Raw genomic sequence first — 2,160 nt, 5'->3', positions numbered from 1 at the left:
ATCTGACACATTCTGAAAACAAGATTATTATTCTTACACAATCAGTTCTTGTTTAGTAAATCAGTCTCAAAACAAGATCAAAAAGACTTTTTGTCTGGATTTAAGATTTTAAAACTTAGTAAGATGGACATTTTAGGAAGTCACCTGGCCAGCAGGCTGCCAGTTCTCTGGTGTMAACAGTGCTACTGATGTGTTTCATACGACTAAATCTAATATTGGTTTCCTAAATGTTCATGTTTTTCTTGTGTCATATTTAAATCATTCATAGCCATTTAGCAAAACTTTTCTGACCCACACAAGACACAAACTCTCGGCCCATATACTGCAAAGAATAACATCACTTTGGTGGTCCAAATGTGGTTTGCCAGAGGTGGTCCACACATGGGCTGAAACCACATAAACCAAACCACAACTAGGACAGTTGTGGCATGCTATCTTAAAAACTGCCATCATTGTCAGAGCTGGCCCACACCTGTCTGCTGTGTGGGTAGTACAAATAAATGGAGCAATCTAAATATTTCCCCCAAGTGTCAGATTTCCAGATCAGCTTTGGTCCTCACCAGTCTTTCTAGAGCTGGCAGGAACAAAGAACACTGTCCTTTACAGAAATGTCAGTTTGAACTTGTAAGTGTGAAACCGTGGCTCAGTTTGTAGAGCTGTTGACCCTCAGTAAGGCTGTAGGATCAAATCCCATCCAGGAACTTTTCTTTTAGAGTTTGCTTTTCTCTYCATGCATGGGTTTTCTTTGGACATTTTGATTTCTTCCCACAGAACAAAAACACAAATATTAGGATGATTGGTAACTTTTAAACTATCCCTTGGTGTGAGAGTGAATGGTTGTTTGTCTGTGTCCCTGTGGTGGACTTGTGACCTGTCCAGGGTAAACCCCGCCCCTCAAACAGTGGCTGCTGGACCACTGACCCCCATAACCCTGAAAAGAAGAAGAGGGTGAAAGATTATGTATGGACGAACTTGTGAGAAAGGACGTGGACAATTTTGTTGATATGTTCCTTTATTTTACAAATGATGACCTCAAATTTAAACATCTCAACAACAACTCTTCATTTTCTACAATCAAAAACTGGATTAGGAGTATTTWAAAAAATATTCATACACCATGTAACAAAATATGGAAAAGACCAACATAAATTAGTTTAAAAATATACACTTTAGTATTTTTTTACATATAAAATCTAAAAAAAGTGCAGGATGCATTCTGCTACTTTTTACTGCACTTCCAGCTGTGAGTCATTTGTTGTTTGTCTCTACCAGCATTGCAAATCTGGAATAAAAGCCCAGTCAGATTGGATAGAGAACATTTAAACACTTGCTGAAGGAAAGCATCTCCACAGCTGGACTTTGCATGTTCTCTCTGTGCACATGGGTTTCTCTGAGTATTGATGACCTTGGGACCTGTCCAGGGTGAACAGTGACAAATCAAAAAACTAGACAMCAGGTCCCTTACACCCGAAAAGCAGACGTGAGTAAAGAAAATAGATGAATGGATGAAAAGGGAGTTTATAAAAACAAAACCAAACAACGTMGCCATAAAACACAAAAATGAAAATTGGAAAAGCTAAAACACAAAGTCATCATCTATTGAGTGTTTCCTTTACTGTTTAAAACCATACAGTATATCATCAATGTCACCCTAATCTTTGTCATCATTGATTGGCAAGTCATAGTCGTAATGATCATCGTAACGATCAGCGTCAGTTGGATAGTCCAGATGATCAGCATCAGGAAGATCGTTGACTGGATTGTGAAGATCATCATCGTAATCAATGTCACAATCAGTTGGATCGTCGCGGTCATCATCGTAATCAATATCACAATCGGTTGGATCGTCGCGGTCATCATCGTAATCAATGTCACAATCGGTTGGATCGTCACAGTCATCATCGTAATCAATGTCACAATCGGTTGGATCGTCGCGGTCATCATCGTAATCAATGTCACAATCGGTTGGATCGTCACGGTCATCATCGTAATCAATGTCACAATCGGTTGGATCGTTGCGGTCATCATCGTAATCAATGTCACAATCGGTTGGATCATCGCGGTCATCATCGTCATCAATGTCACAATCGGTTGGATCATCACAGTCATCATCGTAATCCGTTATATAGTCAAACACATCAAGGCATTTATAGGTCCCAT

General features: G+C 39.4%; 1 protein-coding gene across 1 annotated transcript in view; it reads right to left on the bottom strand.

Annotated features, from left to right (window-relative positions):
• Positions 1–1,012: 1,012 nt before the first annotated feature.
• Positions 1,013–2,160, bottom strand: part of LOC106518964 (protein NLRC3) — a 15,450-nt gene continuing 14,302 nt past the window's right edge. Inside the window, exon 10 of the mRNA XM_014010415.1 lies at positions 1,013–2,080. Coding sequence (XP_013865869.1) covers positions 1,652–2,080 — 429 coding nt within the window. The 3' untranslated portion in view covers positions 1,013–1,651. The remainder of the gene's footprint in view (positions 2,081–2,160) is intronic.

This window comes from Austrofundulus limnaeus, unplaced genomic scaffold, assembly GCF_001266775.1.
Source record: "Austrofundulus limnaeus strain Quisiro unplaced genomic scaffold, Austrofundulus_limnaeus-1.0 Scaffold69, whole genome shotgun sequence".
Taxonomy (NCBI): Eukaryota; Metazoa; Chordata; class Actinopteri; order Cyprinodontiformes; family Rivulidae; genus Austrofundulus; species Austrofundulus limnaeus.
Note: the sequence above shows the minus strand (reverse complement) of the source record. Positions and strands in the feature narration are given on the sequence as shown.